The sequence below is a fragment of the Scomber scombrus genome, chromosome 1 (genome assembly GCF_963691925.1).
Source record: "Scomber scombrus chromosome 1, fScoSco1.1, whole genome shotgun sequence".
Lineage (NCBI taxonomy): Eukaryota > Metazoa > Chordata > Actinopteri > Scombriformes > Scombridae > Scomber > Scomber scombrus.
In genome coordinates this window covers 28080609-28107514 of record NC_084970.1, presented here as the reverse complement: position 1 = coordinate 28107514, position 26906 = coordinate 28080609, and the positions used below count along the sequence as shown (strand labels likewise).

The 26906-nt window shown below is 38.7% G+C and overlaps 2 protein-coding genes across 2 annotated transcripts; one reads left to right on the top strand and one right to left on the bottom strand.

Annotated features, from left to right (window-relative positions):
• Positions 1-1113: 1113 nt before the first annotated feature.
• LOC133993761 (retinaldehyde-binding protein 1-like) lies at positions 1114-3973 on the top strand. Its single transcript, XM_062432864.1, has 6 exons — positions 1114-1365; positions 1459-1663; positions 2659-2837; positions 2925-3083; positions 3192-3302; positions 3827-3973. Exons 1-6 carry the CDS (start codon positions 1114-1116, stop codon positions 3971-3973), a joined length of 1053 nt encoding a protein of 350 aa, XP_062288848.1.
• Positions 3974-6031: 2058 nt separating this feature from the next.
• On the bottom strand, positions 6032-24845 carry LOC133985163 (monoacylglycerol lipase ABHD2-like). Its single transcript, XM_062424751.1, has 12 exons — positions 24680-24845; positions 22970-23045; positions 22415-22456; positions 21899-22114; positions 17683-17858; positions 17106-17273; positions 16382-16565; positions 14598-14690; positions 13840-13941; positions 13521-13590; positions 13326-13410; positions 6032-10241 (listed from the first exon to the last, which is right to left on the bottom strand). The coding sequence occupies exons 4-12, from the start codon at positions 22105-22107 to the stop codon at positions 10033-10035; spliced, it is 1296 nt and encodes a 431-aa protein (XP_062280735.1). The 5' UTR covers positions 22108-22114; positions 22415-22456; positions 22970-23045; positions 24680-24845; the 3' UTR covers positions 6032-10032.
• Between the last annotated feature and the right edge of the window lie 2061 nt (positions 24846-26906).

Below are 26906 nucleotides of genomic sequence, written 5' to 3'. Positions count from 1 at the left end.
TGGTGAAATAACACCCTCAGGTGTAGTTTTTCCTGCCAAGAATAATCATAAAGGCATTTCAGATTTTCCTTGTGTGATTTCTTCTTATGTTGTATCTATTGTGTCCTTTCAACTGATAATCATACAAAACCAGGTCTAAGAGTGGTTTACTGCCAAAGGAGAGAAGCTAAAAGGCACCTGTGTCAAAATTCTTGACTAAATTACTTGTACAATGTTAATCAACATTAATATTTAGTTTTATGCAAAATTAACAATATTTGACCAGATATCTATACATACTGGCAATGAGACTGCCTGTTCAGCAACATTCAAAAAGTGTGTGCTCTCCATGTACAATATAAGTGTTGTCCTGTTTTTAGATAAGCTAGTTTGGATCATTCAGTGTGATAGGTAAGCAGTATTTATTTGATATCTTTTGTACTATAGCAGAGCTTTAGGTAAAAGGATATCTGCTCTATTCACCTGTAATGAAACCAATCTTCATTTTCAACATTTGGATGTCACATAGCCAAAAGATTTTTTTTTTTTAATGTAGATTATGTAATATGCAAATGACTGGATTGATTTTTTGGCCTTGGTGTTTGGACCACTCTGAAAGAAAGGGTGCAAACTCGACTCTCTTCAAAACCAACCGTTTGATGTGTTCACATTCTGCTTGTGCCAACTCTCCTTTCTCTACAGTGTTTAGTGAACCTGCTGTGAGACGCTGCAACCATGGCTGCTGTAAGTTTAATTACTCTCCAACAATAGAAGAGAGAATTTGTCACTTTGTCTCTGTTTACACCGCTGCTTGTCAGTGTTTGGTCACAGTTCATTGGTTAAGTGCCTTGGGTCTGGGTTAAGAGCATCAGTTCTTGGAGGTTTGACTGTCAGCGCATGATGCTGCTTAATGCTGTTATTGTGCCGGTAGATGCTGGCTCTGGGATGGACCCTTAAGCTGTTTTTAAGAAGTGGCTTTAAAGGTCTTTTCTGTAATCATGTGAAGCAGATTAACCAGCCGTTCACTGGTGTGCATCGTTTTGGGTGTGCTCCAGCTCAGGTGCATGTGTGTCTGTGTGAGAGTTTGTTATAAATACTCAATGATCTGCTGTTGAAGTATTCAAGCAGTAAAGCATGTATAAAAGTGGCAGAGTGCAGCTACTGAGTGTGAAAACAGTGATGTTAACAGAACATAAAGGTGTAGTTCAACCAAATCTTTTTGTGCACCTTTACACTTTAATCTTTATCTTTTTGCAGACTGGATCTTTCCGTATGGTGTCAGAGGAGGAGCAGGCCATGAGGTCCAAGCTGGAGCATTTGACAGTGAAGGATCATGGGCCGGTGTTTGGGCCGTGCCAAAAACTGCCAAGCCACACAGTGCAGAAGGTCAAAATCAGTAACTCAGGATGGCTGTGTACACATTAATTACAAATAGTTGTGATTCATTCATTTACGTCCCTGCTTTTCTTCACCCTGCAGGCAAAGGATGAGCTGAATGAGACGAATGAGAGTCGGGCGTCATCACTTAAGGACCTGCGAGCCATGATGAAGGAGAGGGCAGCGGAGGGAGACGACCTGGCCAAACTGGTGCTAGAGCGCTTTGGGGACAAACCCGACTCTCTGATGCTGCGTTTCCTCAGAGCCCGCAAGTTTGATGTTGTCAGATCCCACGAGCTCATGAAGGGTGAGTGTCTGTCAATGAAGTCTATGACAATTCTTTTGTCTTTCATATATTTTGGATTCAAACTCTGCAGACATTTTCCTTCAATAATTGAAGGTGAGGCCTCTTTTGTGCTCCTTGTATGCATGAATCCCCATCACTGAGACAGGGAGGCATGTGTTCATTAATTGGGGGCTTTGAGATGCTTCTGAGTTTCCCCTGACAAAGAAGTCCTTTGTGTCCAAATGGGACAACAAGTTTACTTTACTTGTGAACTCTCAGTGCTCTGCTGAGAACTTCACAGCGCCTGTTCTGATTGTGTTGGTCTGAGAGAGGGCACGAGATCAAAAAGCAGCATGGTGTAATACTGATAAGGAGACACTGACTTGCTTATTTTTTGTTTGTGTGTTCAGGACTTCTTATTTTATTTAATTTTTTTCAGTTGTCTTGAAGACAAAAAATCTGCAAAACTTGAGCATAATACCTCAAAATGTAAGCTGATTTAAACCTCTAAATTCAACCCTGATAGTTTAAACCTTAGTGGATATAAACTCAACAATATCTCCCCAAACCAAATATCGAGGCCAGAAATTACTCAAAATCGATGGTCGCTATGGTTGAATGTTTTTTTCCTCATCTTGAAAATCACTGTGAGAATATTTGGTCCTCACAAAGACACAAGAAAACACACAAAAACACACACACACACATTTATGAATGCAGAAGCAGAACTTGTTGTTGTGTGAGAGGGGAATGTGATGTGAACTCATTCTGTGGAGTAAATTGCGGCTTGTGAGTAAAACACACACACACAGACACACACACTGGATATTAATTGGTGCCTCAGTATTAAGAGAGCAGCACTGTAGATGCACTGAGACAGTGGTGTCATTGTGTTTGGCATTGAACACTCACACTATACATGGAGGGTTTGTGATTCATTAGTGACCGATAAGAGAATGCAGTAATGTGTGTGTGTGTGTGTGTGTGTGTGTGTGTGTGTGTGTGTGTGTGTGTAGGTTATGTGCGCTTCAGGAAGGAGTATCCTGAGCTGTTTGAGAACCTGACCCCTGAGGCGGTCCGCAGCACCATTGAGGCGGGCTACCCTGTGGTTCTGCCCAGCAGAGACAAGTATGGCCGCGTGGTTCTACTCTTCAACATTGAGAACTGGGACCTGGAGGAGATCACCTTCGATGAGGTAATAACCCTTACAGACTGCAAGATTGAAGAAATATAGAGCTTTTTTTCTCCTTCTTAAATAATAATGCCTTTGTTTGTGTCACAGATCTTAAGAGCATACTGTGTGATCCTGGAGAAGCTGCTTGAGAATGAAGAGACCCAGATTAATGGCTTTGTCCTGATTGAGAACTTCAAGGGTTTCACCATGCAGCATGCCTCAGGCATTAAGCCGGCTGAGCTCAAGAAGATGGTGGACATGCTGCAGGTCAGAGGAAAAGACACCAATAAATACCTGAGAATTTCTTGATGTGGAACTTAAAGAGCTGGTTCTAAAAAATATTTAGGCTGTGTTGTGTTTTTTTTTTCCCTGCAGGACTCCTTCCCTGCACGCTTCAAGGCAGTCCACGTTACTCACCAGCCCTGGTACTTCACCACTACATACAATGTGGTCAAGCCCTTCATGAAGAGCAAGCTACTGGAAAGGGTATGGACGGAGGGTGAGCGGGTGGGTGTAGGGGAAGATGTTGGAGGGAGACACATGGATGGTTTCTTTAAAGCAGGAGGCTTGCATTTTTCTATGTTTTACATGTTGTGAATAATCTCAAACCAACAATAATGTGTCCCACTTGTTGTATTGTGTGTGGATCTAAAGCCTCATACTGTATATCTCATTCCTCTGTGCTGTTGTCCCCTGTTGTCCAAAAAAACTACTAAAAACACAATGAGTCACACCGTTGCACTGGGTTCCTCCAAAACAAGTGCAACGGTGTGACTCAATGATGTGCTTTTAATTGTTTTTGGACACAGAAGAAGATATATCACTGTGGAGACACACACAGTTGTAAGTGGATCAGTTCATTGTTGGTTTGGATTTGCACTTACGTTTTGTTGACAAGAAAAAAATATAGAAAATCACCAACCATATTCAACTGAAATCACACAGTTCTGACCATTTTTTCAAAGTTACATTAGTAAATTTCTCTGAATGCTGTTCATACATTTCTGCAGGTCTTTGTTCATGGTGATGAGCTGGAAAACTACATCAAGGAATTTGAAGCAGACATCCTGCCGTCAGACTTCGATGGGAAGGCGTCTGTAGCCGACTGCCAGGCCATTGCCACCAAGCTTTTTGGCTCTGAAGACACTGCTCTCTGAAAGAAAGAGTCCACTAATACCAAGAGCAATAGTGTCCTTTTCCCTAGATGCTTCTTTTGTGATCATATCACATATGTGGTCTATTTTGAAGCTAGGTTGACACTTTTATTATATTCAGGCAGTTCCTATGAGCAAAAAGAAGTATCTAGAGTTAGGAGCAGACGGTGGTTTGGAAAGGAGTAATATATGATGATATAAATGGGAAAGAAAATGGATGTTTAGACATTATAGAAAGAATGACTGATGGTATATGTTTGGGATTTTAGAGCAGTGATATTCTTTGTTACTGTACAAGTTGGTAATGTGATGTTGTAGCTCGCAACCAGGATAACGTCTGAGTTTGGTTTGGTGTCATTTGCCTTAAATTTCACAACATGCAGAGCAGCCTCGTGCCTATAATCCCATCAGATGATATTGCAGTAGTTCAGATCCTGTACATTACAGTGTCGAGGGTGAAGTGAATGATTTGAAGAGGGAAAATTGATCATGGATAAGCCTGTGTTATAATAATGTTTTAGGAGCAGGGGTCTCCTAATGCATTGCCATCAAAATACATTGTGTTTCTCAACAGCCTTGTGTCAAGTTCTTCAAGTATTAAGAGAGATGTGACACTCGAAGTGATGCCTGATGTACCACAAAGGTCCATTTTACAGTTTGCATTGGATTTGAATAAAATAGATGTTTTTCTGTCTGTAGTTTTATATGAATTGTCCCTTTTATCAAATGTTTTTGGTATTTCACCTCACTCATTACCATTAAAGGACGGGTTCACAGTTTTTCCAAGCCTGTCTTAAAACAACAGTCAGGTGCACAAATGAACACTGAAACAGGTTTCTTCGCTGTAATCATTCCTCCTGTTCATACTGACTATAAGAATACTCTACAATGTAAGTGATGTGTGGAAAATGTATTTAAAAGCTTATGGGAGGATAATATGAGGCTTCAGCCAGATAGTCAAATTTAGAATCTTCCAGTTCTTTTTAGTACAGAATTCCCTCTCTGTCTCGACACAGTGTTTTCATGTGGTAGGATGATCAAAAAGTGTGAATTTGATTTTAAAAAGACAACTTAGAAGATGTTGAACTGATTTAACTAATTTGGATGGCTGAAGCCTCTTACTACCTTCAAATACACTTTTAAATACATTTCTGATCACAGCAAGAAAAATTTAACTATGTTGAAGCAAGGTGCTGCATGTCAAATGTGCCACATTTTCACATGAGCTTAATTTATTGCATTCTTAAAATGTGATCTCTTAGCTTTCTCAGTTTTCTCAGTCTCAAATATATGCATAGCATTCCTGTTTCTGAATGCATTGCAATTAAATCTAAGCAACAAGTTAGACCCTTGACTATAACCTTGTCCATTAAAAGTACAAGCGGGACAGGCAGCCAAACTGAAGGCATTAAAACTTTCTTTTCTCTTGCAGGCTGTTTCGTCACTCATACAAGTCAAGTTGCAAAGGCTGGTAAGAGAAAAAAATAAAAAGCTTACAACAGTCACCACAAGGGGGCTCAGCTGTATCATAAATCAGCGATTAGTCTGAGACTGTGGGCCTCCCCCTTAGACAAAGCTGGGAAAAAAGGTGGCCCCTCAGACCCCCAGAGTTCCCAGATGCCTATGTGATCATGATTATGTTATTTGATCTGAGAGACATTTAAGAGTTGAGCCAAGATAGGCTAATATATTACTTTTTGACATACTTCACATTACTTAAAATACATATAAAAAGTCTGTCTGAAGGTATGTATTAGTTTCTGACTCTGGGAAAGTTGGAATAACAGTACCATTCCCCAAAACTCATGTATCTCTGAATTATCTCCTTAGCTAAATCACACATTTAGGCTATTTTATGTGAACTCCTTTTGATGACTAATGTAACAGCTAATGTTAATGTTAAATAATTTTTCACTTCTATTCATTGAGCCTCCCCTGAATATGTTTGGAGAGGCCCGTCTCCCACTGTGAGATTTATGTTCAAGAGGTTAAAAAAAAAAATCTCACGGGTAAGTAAGTAAAGTGAAAAGGCAACAGTTCTTCTTTTGAGAAAATAATTTATTTTGGAACACAATAACCATATTTCCTCACATAATTAGATCACACAGACCACTGGTCTTCTTTGAACAAAAACACCCAGCGTTCAACATCAGAGTACCTCATGTTGTGTGACTATGTGTGCCCCTTCTCGTCATCGCCGCGTCCTTTAACCATCTTTCAGCATCAAAATATTTGTAAACACGAAAGTAAAGCTGTAAAATGGTTACTGTAGGTTAACATACTTTGTTACTCATGTGGGCTCTTAATCCACTTGCTTTAGGTTTGTAAGATTTCAGATGGAAATACTCTTAAAAGAACCAATCCGAGGTGTATTTGTCGATTAATTTACATTTAAGGAGGAGATTTATAACTGAATTCTTTACCAGCAATTAAACATGAGCCCACAATCTTGAAAAATAGGATCCTTGAAGCACTGGGGTTAGGATAAATACAGAGGAATACTTTCTCATATCAACACAGTAAAACAACATTTCAGATCACACACTCCTCAAGAAAATGATCTTAATGCGTATGACATGTTTTAGTCTACTACATTTTGACACTACTTCTCGTCATATTATTATTACATTGGTAAGCGAATCCCTCCTGGTTGGTTATTGCCTTCGATTTTCCTAACTGGTCCCTCAGAAATGTTTTAATATACACTATCTTTATATATTTCTTTAGCTTTTTCATGTATTAAAGTGAAGAAGTTTTGGTTTTTTGTCAATCAGAGGTGGTGATATGACACAGTATACATATGTTTACTCATCAACACTCACACTCTGATGCATTTGCACAAGTAAATAACACAAGTCAACATATTAACATTAAGTACAAATACAAAAAAATACACAAAATATTTAACTAGAAAAAAAACAAAACATCCAAATAATACATCCAAACCTGCATTTCTGTGCAAAAATGGAGGAGGCAAAAATCTTAAAGAACACAAATGGCTCTCGTGGCGTTACTGCAGAAACTGGGTTTGTGCTGGTGTCATCAATATTCGTCTAGTTTTTACTACGAGCCAGAATACATCTCAACCACACCTGACTCAAGACTGAACCATATAATCAGACTGCAGGGTGGATGAGAGGACGTGTGCGCCATGAATGACCAGCGTGTTGTAGTTTGGTCTCCCTGACAACAGATGGCAACAGTGATTTGTGGTTTGAAAAATGGAGGACGACAGTATTCAGAGACAACAAAGAGGGTGGCGGCTCAGACAGCATGTCCTCACTTTTCAGTTAGAGATGCACCGACCTGACCCACCAGATCCCATCGGTGTCAATACTGACCTTAAATAAGTGGGTCTGGGATCTGCCATGATGTGGCTGACCCACTTTAAATGATTAATTGGTTAGTGTTGTTAAAAAATTCAGTGTTTCCACTACCAGTGTCATTAGTGCTAATTCGGTTCGTATTACTACAGCAATCCCTTGTTTCATTTTATTTTACAGTACATGAAAATGAGTTAAAAAAAACTTCCACACAATGAGGTATGCAGATTTAAAATGAGGGAAAAGGGAGCACTGGTATTAACAGATACCCTGAGTTGAATAATATTGGTACATCCTTATTTTCAATATAAACCAAGCCAGCATTTGTGAGATTAACACCTGGATTTCTTAGTATTTGAACATAATAAACTCCACTTGAAGGAGGTTAAGTTAACAACCATTATAAACAAAACAAAAAAAACCAAAAAAAAACACCAGATCTCCATAAACTGTGAAATGTGAAATCTGTGCCAAAGAAAAACTCATTTAATTTCAGTAGTGATCAGAGTCACTATTACAGCATTATTCTTTGACCAAAAAACAAACAAACTATTTCCACTGTCAAGAATGAACTTAACACTTAGATAATAATAAATAGAATAATTGTTCTTAAACCATAATTTCTGTATCTTAGACTTAAATAAGTTTAAAAGAAAACTGGAGAATTGTTCAGTAGTAACAGATGTTTGTAGTTCTTATAAATTGTTCAGATTAGCCAAATTTAAGGCAAATACTGCTACAGACAAACACTAATCACCCCAGGTCTTACACCACGACAGACGCTGGCCTAAACAGACTTACAGAATGAACTGCTGCCAGATGCCTTCATCGTTTCAAACCACCCATCTGTCTCATCAGTGTTCATTAGCAGTTTTTTTTAGACTACAGATTACTTGGCTGGACTTTCCTCAGCCGTCACCACAATTTAGCAACACATGCTCAGTTAAATTCAGGTTTTTAAAAGTCTACAGGTCCCAGTACTGCAGCGTTATTTCATCAAGACAGGTTTTCAGTCCACGCTTCTGCACTCTTCTGAACACCAAAAGCGTTAACGCTCAGTCCAGTTAAGATTTTTTTTTAAAAGAAGAAAAAAAAGGAAAAGCTTTTCAATATCTTTGAAAAGAAAAAAAGAAATGTTCCCTTCCTTTAAAAATCTGTCTTTTCTTTCATGCATGCACTGTTTCCCGTTTTATAATACAATATAACGATCACCAGTATTCTACAAACAGTCCACAAAATAAACATTTGGTTTAGCATTAGTATTCTCAGCCCTCCTGCTCATCACACCTCACAGCTCAGATTATTAAATAAAATAAAAACAAAAAAAACCAAAACAACTGCTGAACTTTCCCTTTCACAGCACCACGCGGATTAATCAGTAGGCTGCGTTTTCAAAATCTGGAACCACAGAATCATCTGTGAGAGAAAAAAAAAGTGATACGGAGATGTTTTCGTCACATGAGGCGTTTACAGAGTTGAGCGCTAGCCTCTGTGTGCTGGCGGTAGGTCTGTGTCTGTGCAGTAAGAGAAAAAGGATATCAGAGTCTCAACTGGACCTGCAGCTGATCAAAGGCAGACGAATGAGTAAGAGGGCTCAAAGAAAGAAAGAAAGAAAGAAAGAAAGAACAAAAAAACGACAACACAGGGAACATTTTGTTATCATCCTCGCTCCCTTCGATTCTTCCTCACAGAGAGCTAAACCAACGCTAATCTCCACACCTGCAGTTCAGCTAATGAAGGGAAGAAAAAAAAAAAGATTGTAGCATACATGGTGTAAAGTGCACTGAATCAAAGTGATCGAATGTGATTGTGGGAATGTGCATGGATTCCAATCCGTGGTTGATCCCTGCTCACGTCTGGAAAGCGATGAAACACTTAAGTGCCAAACATAAGCGCCGGATGTTGTAAAGAGCTAGAAATAATGTGAAGAATCCCACTACTTAGTTACTTCTACTGTACATTTTTCTACAGACAACAACCCAAAAGAACATATAAGGGTCGAAAAAAGACCATGAACTGAGAATTTGGTTTCACACCAACCAAACACAAAAGGGTCACATGCTCCGTCACGGGTCTTTTAACTCTCGGTCTACACAGGCACACGCAGACATACACACTACATCTGTGAGTTACATACATACTACAAAGACGCTGTGTTTGTTAAGACAGCAGACTAGGCTATATGGCCTTGGCGGTGATAAAAAGTGAGCTTCTTACAGGTGCAGTAAATGGGCACCGACTGCAGCACAGTCCTTGTTTACTTGGAGGCTTCTTGTGTGCTCTTGTTTTTTCACTGGACTACTCTAAATTGGTGCTCTCACTTTCCTTTTCTTGTCATATTTGGTTGACGCCTCCGTTAGCCAATGATCGTCGTTGTGTACGCGAAGAGGAACGAATCACTCCTGCTCTGAATTCAAAGTCCTCGCAACGGAAAAGAGCACAAAGGCAGTTAGTTGTTTTTGTTCCTTCACAGACTGTAAGGTGACGGTGTTTACAAAGGGTAACTGTGGTGTAGGCATGGAGACGTGGGAGGGGGACATGAAGAGGGCGGAAGGGCGGAGAGGGGAGGGGAGAGGGTGGGGGGTCAGTAGCAGTAAGTAGCACCAGAGGAGAAGGCAGACAAGAGAGAGCAGTTTCAGGTTTGGTTCGGGTGCCTCCTCAGTGCTGTGGGACAGTGGTGTGTCTGGGTGAAAGGTGAGAAGGAAGAGACAGAGTGAGAGAGACACAGAGGTCAGAGGTTTAAGCTTTCTCCCCGGCGCAGGAGCTCTCACTCATGTGGCCACTTTGGCACGGCGGTTTCTGTTTCTCCCACTGGCACATGGCGTTGGCGTAGCCCACAATCACTTTGTCCATCCAGGTGAGGGGCTGCGGGAAGAGCACCGCGCCCTTGAAGAAGCCCAGGTGGCCTCCGTGTAACGTCAGGGCAAAGATCACATTCGGCTTCTTTGCTAAAAAGACAACACAGAACACAGTAATGAGGCTTCTGTACTCTGGACAGTGTGTACACATTTAAATCTGAAACTAACACTAGAAACGTATCCAAATATGGGTTTGACAGGGGTGATTAATGCCTGGTAGAGATACGGAGGGTGTGTTTGCTCGAGAACAGATAACAGCATGACTCATCCTCAGGCAGTATGCTTAAGTGGCCACCACCATGTCTGATGAGTCGAGTCATTAACAAGGTTCTTTAATTCAAATTAAGACTTAAGTCTTAACTATGTCTGGAGGTAGAAAAATTGATTATTGCTTACCATAAATTAGTGTGTACAAATTTAAAAGCATTATTTGACATTTTGGGAAATAGACTTACTTGCTTTCTTGCTGGGAGTTAGATGAGAAGATCAACACCACTCTCAAGTCTGTATGGTAAATATGAAGCTACAACCAGCAGCCAGTTAGCTTAGCTTAGCACAAAGACTTGAAACGGGGGGAAACTGCTAGCCTGACTCTGTCTAAAGGCAGCAAAATCATTGATACAGACCATCACCTCTAAAGCTCATCAATTAACTTTAATCATGTTGAAAAACAGCATGTTAAGTGTGAGTTATGTGCCCTGATCACCTGGCAACCAGATTAAACAAATGAGATATTACATGTAAATTAGTGAGCTTTAGAGCTCCTAATATGCTTGTTTTGTAACCAGTGCTGATCTAAGCAGCCATTAAAGTGGTATCGATCTTCTTGTCCAACTCTCAGCAAATAATCTGTTTAAAATAAAATGTTAAAACTATTCCCTTGATTAATTTTGTCCCTTGTGTAAGTTGGAGGTGATTTTGAAGATTATAGTTATATTAAGATGATATTGAAGCTTAAGACGCAGCCTCTTGTTTAAGGCTCAAGACACACTCATTTGCCTTGACTGACAGATCTCTCAGACTGTCACACATAGCTTACCTTTCCCTAAATAACCAAAAGCATGTGGAGACACCTCTGTCCACAAAGCATGGCCCCTAACGTCATGTTTTCCAAGTTTGGTGTTGAAGAACTTAACTAGCCTGCACAAAGCCCTGATTTCAACCCAATTCAACACTTCAGGGATAAACTACAAGCCGGGCCTTATCACCAAAATTCACCGTCTGACAGCATTAATGCTCTCGTCGCTGAGCGTGAATAAACCCCTGCTGACTCTACTTCATTCACAAACACAGCAAACCCTGAAACTCTTTAAAGTAGGTCGTCTCCACGCTGCAGACAAATCATTAATCTCTTTGTGATTGCAGTATAAACCTATATAGATTGCCACAGCTGTGGACACCCAGGCTTTCAGTGTTCCTGAAAAGGATTGGCCTGGATCTTTTTATTCTCCTGCTTTTATCTGGGTTAGTGGGAGAGTCCGCTGCGGCTGACTAGTGATTAAGATCGTTCACCGCTATTCATGACAGCTGCTGAGCTGCCAGGGGAAAACTGAAATGCTTGTCCAGATCCTGAGCCACCATCTCACCAGGCACTAAGTGACAGGTGGGAACAGAATGTGACGGTCCGGAGAACAGCTCGTACTTAAAAAAATTAAAGACGTGCAAGCTTTGAAGAAGAGAGCACAGGTGCATTACTTACTGTGACATGACAGTAACAAATTATTGCCATTATTGAGGCAGTCATAGTTGTTCGACCATATATGATGTTATATGACTGCCACGTTCTGTATATTAATGCAATAAGAAGAAGAAAACATGTATTTTAACATTTTTAGACCAAAATAGGACAAAGACAAAATCAGTATGTTGTATTTAACATTATATCTTTCACTTTGACACAACTTGACAATAGGTGAAAACTCTTCACAGCACCAGAACACATAGTGTATTTCTGTTGCGTCACTGTACGGCATTTTAGGGTGAAGGGGCGACTGATCCTCTTTTCAGTAAGTGTTGCTCTCTCGAGACACATGAAGGATTGAGTCTCATGTGCTCCCAGTCAGGATCCATCCACCCACACGCACACTCTTATACGAGGGATTTTCCTTTTCCAAAATAGTTCAAATGGTCAGTAAGTTTAAATATAGCACAGGCTCACGAGAAAAGGAAGCTTAGTCACTAGTCACTGTGTGACGTGCAGCCAAAAATAGATTGCCTCATTATGTTTGTGAAAATTAGATAAAGACTCCTTTCCATGATAACATCTTTAAGGTGGGGAGGTCGGGAAGAAGTTAAACTCCCTTTTAAATAGATAGAAGTAGATAGACAGACAGGTGGATGCTCTAGCTATATGTGTGGGCGAGTGTGACGACGGCAGACATTACTCATAGACGTGTGCCACACCCGGCCCTGCTCAGGGTGGGGAGCACATTCTATCAGACGACCTTTTGAGCCGGCAGCCAAATAAAAACAAAAACAATAAATCTAAAAGGTGTCATCAGCAGCTGTTAGTCAAACCGGACGAGCCTGTGGCATTAAAACACTCTCAAGCCAATATAGGATTTATTTATATGGCACTGCAAATATGTGTAACTGTACATCAGCAGGTACTTCAACTACTTGACAAATTCAAGTACAGAGCTGCACTGTAAAAGTAGGACACCATTATTATTGTGTTATACTGTTATTTTTTAGAAAACTGTGTCTGCAGTTTTAAGTATTCTGTATGATTGAATATGACCACCTCTCACTTATAATTGTACTATTTTAAACAAGATTATAAAAATACGACATGTGACTTAAATATTATGTGCAGTAGTTTTAATCTTGTTTTTCTAAAAATGAACCTTTGGGAACTTTTGCCGAAGTTTGAGCATTTTCTAAACAATGTTTCTTTTTAATTTGAACAACCTTTGCAGTTTGTAAAAATCTGTATAAAATAAATCAATATACCAATACATCAGTGTATTTTAGGCTAGTTTCAAACTTGGGGTGTGTCCTTCAAGGCCATTATTAGACTCTGGGATCTATTGCAGCTACAACATGGTGACAAAAACACCCAACCCATTTTTGAAATGTGAGCAGAATCAACGTCAAGGTTCATGCTGCCAAGTAAATGACTAATAAAGAAGAAAAAGTGTGCTCTATGGTTGCTTAAGTGAACATGATTGTTACCTGCTAGTGTGCGAGGGATGTTGAGCAGCGAATCATGAACCAAAGGATCATCTGCAGAGTTTACTAGCAGCAGTGGCACGTTCACCTACAAAACCAGGAATTATAATTATACAATTCAACACAAACCGACAAATAACAGAAACATTATTTGAGATCATATGAAATGTATGAAATAAAAAAAATTAAAAAACTTACATTGTGAATATAATGTACACAACTCTCCTTCTCATAGTACTCTTTGAGAGAGCTGTGGCCGTGGAATTTTCTGTTGAAACCCGAAAAAAGAGGATCATTAATTAATCTTTAATGAGAAAAATCATCAAAAAGAATTTGCTAAAGATTCAAACCTGCTTGGCCAGAACATCTCATATATCTTACATGAATCTACTATTACTACTGTAAGTTTCAGGTAAAATACAGATAAGGACATCCAAAACAGCTGATCTACATCCAACCACATCGAAACTACTCAACTGGACGTTGTGACTTTCACAGGGAGGCAACCTCCACATACCTCATGATGTTGTCATCAATATGCATCATGGACGTCGCTGTGTACAGCCGACTGATATCTGTATCGATCATTTTAGGTGAGCCTCCCCCAAACAGACTTTGCCTGTAACACACAAAAATGCAAAAAATAATATTATTCATAAAATATGTTGAAAGCAACGACTGCTTAGAGTGAAGTTAAATATTTATTTATTAGTGCTATGCAGTTAACTATTAACTGTAACTTACATATATATGAAAACTAGGGCTGTAACTTATGATTATTTTAAGTATTGATTAATGTCTCAATTTTGTTTCACTGTTACTGACTTTTTTTTGGTTTTGTTTGATCGAAGATGTTCAGTTTACTATAATGTATGACATTAAATCATCACACAGGAGAAAAGACAAAAAGTTATTCAATTAATCAAAATATATAACCTATTCATTTACTGTCATTTAACAAATTATTTAATTGAGTCATCATTTCAACCTAAATTGGAAATGCTACACCAAGACCCTGCATTTCCCTTCATTTACACCTATTCTCTCAAAGCAGAATGAAGGTGATTTGTTTAGTTGTTAATGTCTTTGCTGTATATTCAGAGTGAGAAAATGTGCTTTCATGCGGAAATTTAGGAAATATTTAGAGAACTGACAAACGATGTTGACATTGATGCTGATGTAAGATGTGAGGGCACAGTCGTCAAAAACGCGTTTGACAAATTGAGAAACTATTGTGAAACAGTTTGTATTGCAGGTGATGGAACGGAGTAATACTTGTGTGAGAGGATGATTTTCTTCATGTTGTCAGCCATGAGAAAGTTGTAGAAGCGTCTGAACTGGTCCCACTGTAGGAATGTTTCCTGGGCCCTGAGAGATGGAGAGACAAACACACAGGAAGTTAGCTTTGTACAGCCTGTCTGCATTCCAAACAACACGCTGAATGTCGGCTGTAATCCTCCGGACAAAGAGTCACGCTGGTGGAGAGTAAAAATAGTGTCGCCATTAATATGCAGCTCACTGACAGAGACCAGCTAAACTAACACAAAAACAAACCAATAAATGGCCATTAGGAAATTAGAAAATACCATTCAGTACAATTAAGAAAGGGACCAAAAGTAAGTGTTGTTAACATTATGAGTAGGAAAGAGGAATAGACTCACTAGAGCCACTAACAGGAGGGCCAGTTTACATTTGGACACCCATTTGAGAGTAGAATTCATTAATGGAGAGGAGGAAAAAAACAGCTAATCCAATCTCACAAAAGGCCAGTCTCTACAACACACCCCATCCTCACTGCCTACATCCAAACTTTAACAGAGCCAGTCTGTCATGACTGCCAAGAGACGCTGGCAGCATTTAAAACACGGAGGGTGTGGCTCAGTCCAACATGTACACAGGCTGCAACGTCCGCTGTAACTCCCACATGCACTGATGGTTTAAACCATCATCCTAGTATTTTGGCTTGTCCTCAACTGTGTGTTTCATAATGCATCTCTATGTACACAAAGTGTATTCTGGACATGTCAGGCAGTCACTTCAGTTCATTGCATTGTACAAGCCAACCACTCCGCTTTATACTCCTCTAATCAAATGGAAGGGATTTAGACAAAAATTCATAATATAGAGTACACAACCTGAACACACACATCAAGAGAGGAAAGTTAAAGCAAACCGTGGGAAAAAAATGTACTGGGCAAACCAGTTCAGAGCTGTGACCACATGAGGCTGCTACCCTTCAGGACATTTTGTTATCACAAGTCTGTCTTGCTGTCGGCACTTAAAAATACTGCAAAATAGCAAAAACATAGTAAACCGGTTTTAGTAGTGCTGGTTCAAATAATAAAGAGCTGCTTGGTGCACACAGGACCAAACATGTGATTGTATTATGAAAGCAAAACTTGGAAAAAAACTTTCCCCCACAATCAGAAAAATTGTGTTCTTTTTACTGTTGAATTATGATACATCACTTAGTTTAACACTTCATATGAAGAGAGGTCTGCTGGTGGGCTTAACTGCTGCAAAGAAATTCTTGGTAAGGAGATGGAAACCCAGCCACAAGCTTATTATATATCAGTGGAAGTTATCATTGTATGAGGTACTAACTTTAGAAGCCTCTAGTGCTCAAGCACAAAGAGCCTGAATGCTTGCTGACCCTGAGTTAAATCTTCTGGTAATGTTCATTTCAACAAACTTTAAGTAATTTCCCTTGCTGTAAATAGATTTAGCAGATAGATTCGATTTCTAATTCAATATTGATTCATTATTATTATAATAATTATTATTATTATGTATAAAGTTCACAAGGTGGGTTTGTTTTTTGTTTTTATTTTTATTTTTTGTTTTGTTTGCTTGGAAAATTTCTGGAGGGGAGTGATGATGTATATTGGTGAGGACCTATTTCTGTCATCTCCGTCAACATATTATGCAAGAATAAATCACTTTGTGGCATTATGTTGAGCTTCAGTTATATTTAGAAATGTTTGCCCATGAAGTGTCTGTGTTGTAACTGGCTTTTACAATATGAAGAATTGTAATTAAGAGATGAGACAAAAACCCACCTGAGAGCGCTGTATCCCTGACAGACGCTGACGCAACACAGCACTCTGTCCTGGTTTGTCATGCTCTCGCCAAGGAATTTACAGACGATGTTTCCACCCAGACTGAAGCCTACCACGATCAGCTGGGTCTGAGGATACGTCCGCTTAATGTACCCGACCATGGCTGCAAACTCCCATGTGCACCCTGTGAGGAAAACGGTACAGAGTTACCGATCAATACGTAACACATCTAAAGGACGGAGAGTTTTTCTGTGTTCAGCGGTTAGGGCTGAAGGTGCCTTTAACTCAGTGTATTTGTGTCTCCTGTCAAACCTTTTAAAAAAAGCTCAAGTCTAAATCTGAATGACTATGTACCCTTAAAAGAAAGCTGTTTGTCTAAGCGTAGAGAAATTACAATATGAAAAGACATTACTAATCCAGATTAGATAATGAAGTTACAGTGCCACTAAAGCATACCATTATTCCAGACTAATATTTCAGATGTGTTCACTGCTATCAGAGAACTGCTTCAGTCCAGAGCTTCTTAAACCTTACTCGCACTAGATAATTGGATGAGAGTCAAAAATGATAATGCAGCATTACTGATCATCAGATTAAATAAAATCCTTTTTTTCATTTTAAAAACCAGGTTAATATTCTTGGGTGCTCCTATTAATAAAAGGTGACTATGGAGGTCAAATACAGGTTCCTCAGTCAGGACAGTAAAACTCAACCTCGGTCTCACCGTAAGTAAACATGCGTGGAGAGGTAAGCTCAATGTTGGGGAGAGCTCCAAGGTGGTTCAGCACAGCACAGCGGTAACCTTCCTTCTGGGCGTAATCCACAAAAGTTCGGATGTAATGCTTCTCACTATGGTTACCAATGCCGGGGCATATCACCATGGTGATGTCATCTGGTGAAAGGGAGCAGGGAAGATTGGAGAGAAATTTGCCAGTGAGAAATATGTAAGCACAGATAACAAGAGGAATATGTCACTCTCCTAAACAGCAGATCATCATACTAAAAAGGAGCCGAGGCAGAGTGCCGCAGCCGATCCAGAAGAAAGGATTAAGCTGTTTGTCTGTCAAATTTGGCTTCGGCTAAACAGACACAATATGTGTTACATGAAGCGACTAAACAAAAGCAGCAGTAGAAGAACTGCAATGCAAAAAAAAGCATTACACTACAAAACTAAGGACTAAAAAATATATCAGATTCAAATGTTTGGCGTGGCAGCAAAGAGCCAACTGTCATCATCTAAGGAGTACGTATCCGAATGGCACTTAGCAGGAGCATAAGTAGATCTTGATTGAATGCATCACCTCCTGTACGATGGTCCCCCAGTGGCTCAAAGAGGTCAAAGGTTGCAGTGGCCCCGTCTTGCATGGGTAAGTACTTCCTGATTCCACAGGGATGAGGTGAACTCACCCGACCGAGTTTCCCGTACAAGGCCGTCTGGAGGTGACCGCTCTTGCCCCACAATAAGGGAGGAATGTACCTGAAAAAACCAAAATAGTTTTTTTGCTTTAAACCTTCATATACTGTTCATATTCTGACTCATAATTAGTCTCTACACCAATTCACATTGATCATTTCCCCCATCAGTCTTTAATAAATGTCTAGTTAATCCTTTCACGATCACTATTTTGGTGATTTTTAAAAATTATTTATTGTACATTGGTCAAATTTGTACATTGGCATATAAAAAAATGTGTATCGGCTACACAAAAATAAAGAAAAAAAGATGCATTTTATTTCCATTTTGTAAACTGTGGGTCACATTAGGAAAAGTCCAGCTAAAATAAATGTGTATATGTTGTATTTACAGCTCTTAAATGTAAAAATGTGTCAAATTCAACCCTGAACACTATGTAAGGGTTAAAACTTATCTAAAAATATGAGCTTATTCTACAGTTGCATTCAATTGGAGCATGAGGTCAGTGCTGAGGAATTACATGTGCAAAATGTTATCATGAGCACATACATTTGCATTGGTGGTTTATGACCCGGACGTCAATATTCTGGCTCACAGTTTGCATACAAAGTCACATTTCTGTAGCAGCATGTGGACGATTGCTCCATCAACCTTTTAACAGACATCAAGGGTTTAACATGAGGTGTGTTGCTCCGTTTCGTTAAGCTATGCTGGCCAGTGTACTTACATTCCAGTCACACCTCTGTAGGAGTTAAATGTTGGAGTCAAGTCTTCGGATTATGTAATACTCCTTTGAAATGTTGTAACTTATGTTGCAAGTTTGTCATGAATCACCATCTTATTTCAATGCTCAGACCAAAAGCATGCAAACAATTTTTTTAACAGGTAAACCTGATTGGATGCTGTTTTTTTCAGCTGCCTCTCTTAAAGGGAAACCAGGCTTATATTATAATCAGGTCTGATAAATAACAGCTTATTATTTCCTTTTGATATAATGTTGCAACCATAAAAAAGATTTAGTTCCTTTTCAACTTGTGGGGGAACTTAAAAGACAATATGTGAATTCACATATTCAATTAAAACAAAGCTTTAAAATACACATAAGACTTGTTCACAGTTACACATTAGCCTCTTTCTCACGTTGCTTCTATTATATAACATCAGATACAGAGTATCTTGATACAGAGTATCTTGTTCATTTCCTGACCTCGAAGTGAAGAGTGGGCCATTTAGGAAGCAATGAGATAAGATAACCGCGATTAGTTTTGCTGTAAACTAAAAAGGATGAATACAACGTGGCCACGCAATTGAACATGTTACACAGAACAAAACACATGATAAGTAGCTGCACTGGAGCAAAGGGTTCAATTACATCGACAGTTACACAAGCCCTTCAACCTTTGCGTTTCCCCTCATCTCTTACTGTGCTGTTCTGCACCTAAAAACAGTCTTACATAAGAGGACTGTCACTCAAAAGGCAGACTACTCCCATTAGGACACAATGTAATCACCTATAGCATTCGCTGTAAAGGTAGCTGAAGCTTAACTACACTTTACTAGAAGGTACTCGTCAGGTTTAATCTACTGCAGGGGGAAGAGGATAACCTCATCGTTGTAATGTGGATAGGAAGATAAGCACTCTGTCGGATTAGTAGAGAGTTCAGTAGTGGGAAACAACAGACACCTTCTAGCACAGTCTGGGTGGTTTTTTGTCCTCCGAATGATCAAAGTCTTGATTCATTTCTCAGCTGATCATAACTGAGAGGAATATAGACCTATTTTAAGTTTCATGGGTTTTTTTTTAACAAACATTACTAATGTAAACAAAGCTTTCATTACAACCAACTAAAGATTTACTTAATGTTCACTGAGTTTATGTTTTAAAAGATAATTATAGAATAGAATACAAAGCTTTATTGTCATTATATTTAACATATAATGAGATTACAGGTGCCACTCCATTTGTGCTTTAAAGACAATAAAAACATGACAACCAGATAAAAACAAGACACACACGCAGCTAAAAAGAAATGACATAGCTAAAAAAGATGACAGAGCACAAAACAGGAGAGCTTAGAGCCGTACACAACCGTGTGCTGCCAAGATATTCCACAACTAATTTTAATCCTGTTCATATTCTGACTCATAATTAGTCTCTTCACCAATTCACATTCATGTTTGATTATCTTGTGAAAAAAAGACATTCACAATCACTATTTCATGGTCCAGCAGAACATTTTATAGAATATGATGAATACAACATGTTTGAATGCTGATTTAAAAAAAAAAATAAACTCATGTCAAACATTGTTGTACATTTACATATATAATATATACTGTGGACTGTGGGCCACATTAGGAAACTTCTGGCTAAAAGAAATGTGTATGTGGTGTTTTTACAGCTCTCAAATATAAAAATAAATATAAGGGTCAAATTTGACCCTGAACAGTATGTACGGGTTAAAAGACAGAAAGCAGGATTCAATCTGTGTGTTATGAATTTAGGTAAAGGGGCAAAACCTTTTGTTTCAATTATATTGCAGATTTTTAAGGGTGACGTCACTCTCCTCTGCAATGTGTGTGAGTGTACCCGTGTGTGTGTTTGTGTGTGTGTCAGGAGGGGGGGTGATGTCTGGTGTCCTTCATTCCCTTTAGGAAACAGATGCCTCTTTGTGATTTCATTTGAAGCATAGATCTGAGAGTCCAGATCAAAGTCCAAACGTAAACGCACAGGCTTTTGATACTCTCAAGCCGGGAAATACAAAACATTACAATATCACATACGTTAACTGAATTATTCCCTTCTTTTATGACTTTCAACTGTACTTTGCTCATGTATTATTGTTGGACGCTATTAAATCATATGTTTCTGCCTTTGTTTTGTTTGGTATTGGTCTATTTACTGCTGGATGGTGCCTTATTATGTTGCTGTTTGAAAAGTTGAAAACAAGAATCATTAACAATCAGCTGCAATTTTCTTAATTTTTCAAACCAAACTAATGAAAGGGGAAAAAGGGGGTTACAGCTAACATCAAGGTCAACTACAAGTAATTTGTTGTGTATTGTTCTTTGTGTCAGCCAAAAAAACGCTGCATGCATGTTCTCAAACAAGGATGCTGTTGACTCTGTAAACACCACAACACCCCTCCTATCCTTCCCGCTGTGTAATTGATCTCTGTTATACAACACCACAGGATGTCATTATGGGTTACAAAACGTGACTTCTCGACAACAAGGAGACACAACACAGATAATGTTGCACCAACAAAAATCCGAAGGCTTCCAATACTTAAATGATCTTAACGCACACATATCCAATTGACGACACGTTTTCTAAAGTTAAATATGGCCATTCAGCGGGGAGTGACAACCAGCCAGACTCAAATGTAAACATCAGTGTGGCCTTATTATTCTCTGACACCGCAGCTGAAAGGCAAAGTGCTCAGTAACATTCGGTTATATAAGCAGACACTCGTGATGAAGGCTTGACGAGAGTCACCCTACAGCGCTGAAGGTTCCTCTGGAGTATTATAACACCAGCAGACCACAGGACACGGACAGTGACACTAACCGAGGACAAGCTTTTAGTTTACGGTGTTTTAAAAGGAGGTAGAGGTGGATCAGCTGTTTTTCCCAACAACAAACAGGATGTTACAGTTGCTGCTAACTTGGTTTAGCCTGGTTAGACATGTTCCAACAGCTGCTAGTTTGCATTAGTTATTATAAGTCCTGATGCAAGATTCAAATTATAGTACACATCATAGTTACCCTGAGGAGAAGACATAGTATAGTCATACAGTATGCAAATATTCTTACCCTGCGGTGAGCAAGTCTACGTTTGTAATGCAAGTGAGACAAACCCACTCTATCTCTGAGATAACCCCTGACAAAAAAACAGCCAGCTGTTTAATTCCTGCTGGAGCTGCCAGTAAAACCAGATATCTCTGGTACCGACATTCGGCTCACTCGGGGACACTGATGACAGATGGGATCATAACCAGATAAACTGCTACCTTCACTGCAGCACCCAGATGGCCGGGCAGCCGCACCGTTTCCACGGCAACGCATTGAGTGACAGACACAGAGCTGAGAAAGCAACTCACTCTTTGGTCAGCTGAGGACAGGACTTGAGCAGGAAGAGGTTGAGGGGCGTGTCCTGGAAGGTGAGATCCGGGGGCGCGGTGGGGCTCTTGAGGTTCAGGCAGCGCACGACGATGTAGAGAACCGTGGCGACCGCCGCCAACTTCATGCCGTCAAACATCGCCGGCAGCTCTGGAGAGATGTAGTGCACTTCTGAATCGTGGGTGTTCATGATTACTCTGAAAAATAAAATTGTGGACCAAAGTTGTTTTCAAGCTCTCTCTTGTGAAACAAAAATATACCTGAATGCCAAAATTAAAATTCCAGTACAAACAATGTTTACATAAGTACAATGACTACAGAACATAAACAGGATTTGTACTTCCTTTGATTTTTTTTTTTTTTTTTTTTTTTAACAAAGAGCAGCCATTTTGTCTAAAATGGGTGAATTACTTCTTTAGTTATCAGTTAACTGTGATCAAGTAAAAGATGGGAGGAAGCACAGACATAGAGGAAGTATGTGATGATGTCTGACTGACCTGAATATTCCTCTTGGTGCCCAAAGCGCTACAGCAACAGATCTGTGGGAATACAGAGTGAAAGCAATTCAGTCTGATAAAGTACAGTCACTTATTTAATACATTCACTTTAATTACATTACATGTTATGCAGTGCTGAAAGGAAGCCACGCAATGTAAATGATAGAGGTACTGACATAACTTTAAATAAACCATCCAGCAGACACACTGTAATTCTACACAAATTTACATAGCTTGTAATGTAGTAACACTTTTATTGAAACATTAATTTATGTCATAAAATAAGTAAAGTCATCTGAGCTGTGAAATCACCGTAAAAAAACAGGAAGTGTAAGAGCACAGAAAGTCTGCGGACTCTCCTGTTATCACAAAAAAAGGAAGTAGTTTTACAGAATTTCACAAAAATAGATGAAGGTGTTTCCACTGTTATTACTAAGTACCTCACATATAAAATAAACTCTTACTCGTTGAGGCTGTTGTAACTATTTACACAGAAAATGTTATATATCATTCAAAAATAAAATGCAAAAATAAAATAAATTGTCTGTTACTTACATTTTATGTTCAAGTTATCAACCAATAACTTGTTCAAACAGTCTACTAATGTGGTGTCACAGTGATCTGGTCAAACCTGAAGAGCATTAAAAAAAGGTCAGAAAATATATTAACCACTTGATTATAGTAATTGATCAGTATTCTTCTTTCCAAATATTTTCTGTGTCTGTCTAATGACAGCAGTCAGGTGCCCATATGAGCACTGAAAGGGGTTTTCCTCGCTGTAATGTTTCTTCCTGTTCATATTGGCCAATAAGAGATCCCCTTAAAATGTGCTTTAAATATAAGTGACAGAGGCACAGTATGTCTCCACAGTTATTTTGTACAAAAATGCACGTAATGCTTTCTCTGAAGCTTACATGAGGCTTCAACAATCTGAGTTTGTCATATCAAGTGGATATCTGCCACATTTACAGTCTTTTTACAATCAAATTCACTCTATTTCTTTCCTTTGACAGTGTTTCCTTGTTAAGCTGAAGTGGAAGCAAAGTAATAAAAAGAGGGACCTTTGCATTAAAAAGACTTTAACATTGAAAGGTATCTTACTTGATTTGATTCATTTGGGTAACAGCTTCAGAAAAAACTTTCAAATACATTGTTACACAGAGGCAAGCTTGTGCACTTTGGCCTAAAGGCATGACTGTATTATGCAGGAATCTTCTAATAGCCAGTATGAACAGGATGAATGAATACAACAAGAAAAACCTGTTTTAAATGTTAATTTAGGCACCTGAGTATTGTTTTAAGACAGACTTGGAAAAACTATATCTAACCTTTGTGCCACATTTATGGTGCACAGCTGCATAACATTAGCAACACGCCCACATCCACGCAGCTATTCCCAGTCTCATCCACTGGGAAACATAGCCAGTGAGTAACGTTACATCTGATAGTTGTGTCTAGCTGGTGCCTACATATTAAAGTGTTAATGCCATATTACTGTACCGGTCTATAAACGATCCGATTTGGTATGAGAGAAGCTGCTAAGGTTAGCTCTCCCTGCTTTGTCACGACTCCCAACAATACAGACAGAGAGGGAGAGACAGAGACAGAGAGAGAGAGAGAGAGAGAGAGAGAGAGAGAGAGAGAGAGAGAGAGAGAGAGAGGCAAGGAAAGAGGCGTCTACAGCTACAAGGGCACATACTGTACTTAGCAAAAAAATATAAAACGTGGAAAAATAGGAGGCCAACAATCCACGCAGCATCTTCGTCCGCCCTACTGAACCGAATTAGGTGTTACGTCAAAATCTGTTAACGCCAAAAAATGATGTTCCAGTTTCCAGTCGCACTCCCTCCGCCGTGTTGAGACGTAGCAGAGAGAGCTGTTTACAATCAAGTTAAATATCTCACAAGATTTTTTTTTGTGGTGGTTTAATAGGAATACGGTTGGATGCAGGCTAAGATTAAAAAAAGGAGAAACACATATTCACAGGGGATAACCAAATTCGACGTAACACCTGCAAAACGACAACACATCTCTCTCTCTCTATGTTAGGGATGAGTAAGCGTGTCCATCCTTAAAAAAAACAATAACTCAATAACTCCACATTGAGGGAATACACAAGACGAAAAACAGATATTATTTAATTTTTTTTAATATTATTATTATTTTGGTCGCGTAGCTTAATTATAAGCGTATCTGATCTTTAACATTATCGGGTCCGTTATATATTTCACCCGTGAGTGAGTTAGCATCTTTTAGCTCACTTACCTCCGGTTGGAGAAAAAAATAAATATATCCCCCTCCGTTTATGTCTTTTTGCTTAAAAGTGAGCCAGCCTTATTTCTGTTCGTGTCGTTTCATTTGTCCGCCTGTTTTGGTTGCCTGTTTTGTGAGATGTGTGGTGCAACCCTCTCTTTAGAACCACACAGCTAGCCTCACTAGCTGCAGCCTGCAACGAGTCCACTTCCTGAAATTTGCATATCGGCCTTCTGATTGGTTGAAAGTGATTAACGTCACGCATGCCAGATTCCACTCTCCTTCTCTATATAAAACATTACTCTTTCTAGATTCATATTATTGTGCTTTTACTCATTATTATTATAATATTTGTGTCTGTGTATTATCATTGAAATGCATTATTTTTTAATCCAAATGTTCTGTTTTATGACAATGTTATACAAAATAATGTAGTTTGTTTAGTCTGCATTTTTTGGCAGTATTACAGTACATTACATTATAGTATCACATTTAATCAGGTTTATAGGATTTCCTCGGTGGAAATATGTATTAAGCTTGGAGGACATCGACGAGATCCTTCCTGAATGTGAAAAAAACGTGAGCAGAAACCTGTTACATAACATTTCCACATTTGTTAATATTATTATTATTAGTGCAAGTATTATTATTATTATAATTATTATTATTATTATTTGCTATGTATTTATTTATTTATTACACGAATGCAATATTGCATGTTTAGTGTTAATTTTACACATTGTTGTCATCTCATTTTTTTAAACTTTCCTTTAAGCATTATGTTGTTAGGTGAATGTGAACTGTGTATGTGAACATGTTTTGATATTCCGTTTTAGGCAGTGTACTGAATTTCGTTGTGTATTTGTTATACAATGACAATAAAGTGATCTTGAATCTTGAATCTTGAATCTTGAAAATAATGTTGTTTGTTTAGCCTAAATTTTAATGGCCTTATTTTTTGCCAGTACGTTAATTAATCTCACATTTAATCAGGTTTATAGGATTTTTCCTCGGTGGATAGATATGCATTAAGATTGAAAGACATCGTCGAGATCCTTCCTGAACGAGAAAAAAACGTGAGCAACAGAAACTTGTTACATAACATTTCGACACTGATTTAATTAAACCCCAGTCGTAGCCCAGGAATCTCCCAAATCTACCGACAGGCAATCCTATAATGCTTATCAGATACTTTTTAGTTAAGTTTTAGAAAATATAATAAGTTTGTCCATACTTTACCAATGTTGTGACATACACAAGAGAGGGCATGATCAGTGTATATTTGCCAAGTATGTACAGTAGAGCTGTTTAGTTAGCCTTTATATTTAATTAATTACAACGCTGAAGCAACAAATTAGTCTAACTGGTTGTAAGTTTGCTATGGGCAGCAGTTAAGGCCTGTTACGTGCAAACTAAAGAGGACTGGGTGCATTCTTTGTTGTCTTACTTGTTGCAAATAAAATGTCCACCTGATGGCGACAGAGTTTAACATATTGATCTATACCGTAGTTACTCACAGTATTACAGTTGAATAAAGTTTATTTATGCACAGGTGCTTTGTGAAAACAGAACAATACTGACAATATAATGCCAGTAGTATAGATAGCAGTGTGCCAACTTAAGCCAATGGTATTGAATTTATACTATCTATTTTAATAAAATAGAAAATGTTGTGTTTTTCACAGCCAATGTGTTACTTATATATGCTATATGACTTAAAACTAGATATACACTCTTCATAAACCCTTACATATTGAAAAATATCGGATGTGAGCACAAGTCTTCTAACTGTTAACAAGATGCATCAAACCTCTGCAGCTCCATTATAATATGACCATTGGTAGAGTACTTAAGGCCTTTAAAATGAGACATTTTCACCAATCATCAATAAGTTAAAGTTTATTAATGGTAGCATAATGTTTGGTATCATAGTAATACACCTATCATCACCCTTGACCATGGGAATAGTGGCCTCAGGGATGGATTTGGACACAGGGTACTGCACTGTGGTCTTAAATAGCTGGCAAGGGTCAAGACTTTGCAGGCTTTCCCACGGGGATTATTTCAAAGTACCAAATTCTATTATTTATCACTCAAAATGTCAGGTTTCTCTGCCAGTACTTCTCTTATACATTAATATGTTAATTGTCGTCTTGATAGTATTTGAGTGTCATTCTGAGTTACAGGTGTTTTCATTTTCACACAAAATAGTTGCATGGTCTATAGTCCCTGGAGCTCT